Genomic DNA, 1,449 nt, shown 5'->3' on the forward strand with positions numbered 1-1,449 from the left:
ATCATTTATAAACAGCATGCAGCCCAGAGAACCACGAGTTTCCTGCCAACAGCTGTGGTCAGTGGCAATACCAGGAACTGAATCCAATTTCTCTGCACAGTACTCACATAAAGTAAACCTTTATACACAGAAATGGACTGTAGATACATTCCTACAAAAAAGAGTTATTTAATGAGGAGTTTGAAATGGTTTATAAGATTTACTGTGAATTAGGGTGCAACATTCAGTGAGCGACAGTGAGCTGCCCTAGGATAACAACATATGTGATAACGACGGCAATGCCCGAGACCAACAGTCGACGGTCGACGGTGACGAATCCCGCTGCAGTGAAGCGTAGCGGTGGGCCCAACAGAGTGAGCCGCAGGAAGGCCTCGTGCTCAGGACTGTAGCTTGTGGATAAGGCTGATGCCCTTAGCAGGATCAATCCCGTGGTAGATGCGTTGTTCGCAGCAACTGCCAAAGACAGTGCCAGGGACACAACCTTGGTAAGGTGGAGGGCCAGCCACAGTGCAGACGCGCTGGCCGAATAGAACACAGAGTACTGCGCGATCCAGCGTGGTTCCACGAGCGCCATCAGCAACTCGTAAGCACTGCAGGTGGCGCCACACACGCTAGTCGCGATGGTGGCGGCCGCGGACAGCCCGAAGTGCTGCTGCAGCAGCTCTGCAGCCCGCATCAGCGCCACGTGGACCTCCTGCAGCTGGCGTAGGCTGCTGACGGCCAGTGGTGGAGACGGGCGCTGAACTGGGTGTGGGTTTGGAGGCCACGTGCCTCCCAGCAGGAAGCGCAGCCGGGCATCAGCAGGCAGCACCGACGCATCCAGCAGGTTGGCATTAAGGCTGCGGAACCTCGCCGACAACTCGAGCACCAGCATCACCTGCTGCAGAGTCACCATCAGCACCAGCGAGTTGTGGACGAGATGGCACAACAGCAGCAGCTGTCTGCCCAGCACTTGGACCTGGATGGCACCTATGGTAACCAGCAGTGTGGCATAAATGCTCACGATGAAAGTGCCAAGCACTTTGAAATTTCCCATCTCGCATTTCGCCAGGCGTTCGTCTGCGAACTTCAGACATTCGGTAAAGCCCCTCAGATAATTCAGGTCGCTCGTAACACATGTTCCGTACGTCACCAACAGCACCAATCTTGCCATGGTCTCGACCACGAGATACGTGAGGGGGGCAAGTTCTCTAATTCTTAAATATAGTTCTATACTGCCATACGTATTGTATGCCGTGGTGAGAACAGATACGAAGAACCAGAATGCTGAAGGTGATGTTATCCTGTGACCATTAAACATCAGTAGCCCAATCATACATTGGCGTTTCTTGTAAATTGGAGCCAAGCCGCACACTTGCCACAAGGTGTGCAAAGGAGCGAGAACAACCTGGAGAGTAAAAGACTCATTTGTGGAATGTGAATCCATAGTGATGGAGGCTGAGTCTTCCT

General features: G+C 52.8%; 1 protein-coding gene across 1 annotated transcript; it reads right to left on the reverse strand.

Moving 5' to 3' along the window:
• Positions 1-223: 223 nt before the first annotated feature.
• LOC124775931 (gustatory and pheromone receptor 32a-like) lies at positions 224-1,153 on the reverse strand. Its single transcript, XM_047250775.1, has one exon. The coding sequence runs from the start codon at positions 1,151-1,153 to the stop codon at positions 224-226; it is 930 nt and encodes a 309-aa protein (XP_047106731.1).
• Positions 1,154-1,449: the final 296 nt, after the last annotated feature.

This window comes from Schistocerca piceifrons, chromosome 2 (genome assembly GCF_021461385.2).
Source record: "Schistocerca piceifrons isolate TAMUIC-IGC-003096 chromosome 2, iqSchPice1.1, whole genome shotgun sequence".
Lineage (NCBI taxonomy): Eukaryota > Metazoa > Arthropoda > Insecta > Orthoptera > Acrididae > Schistocerca > Schistocerca piceifrons.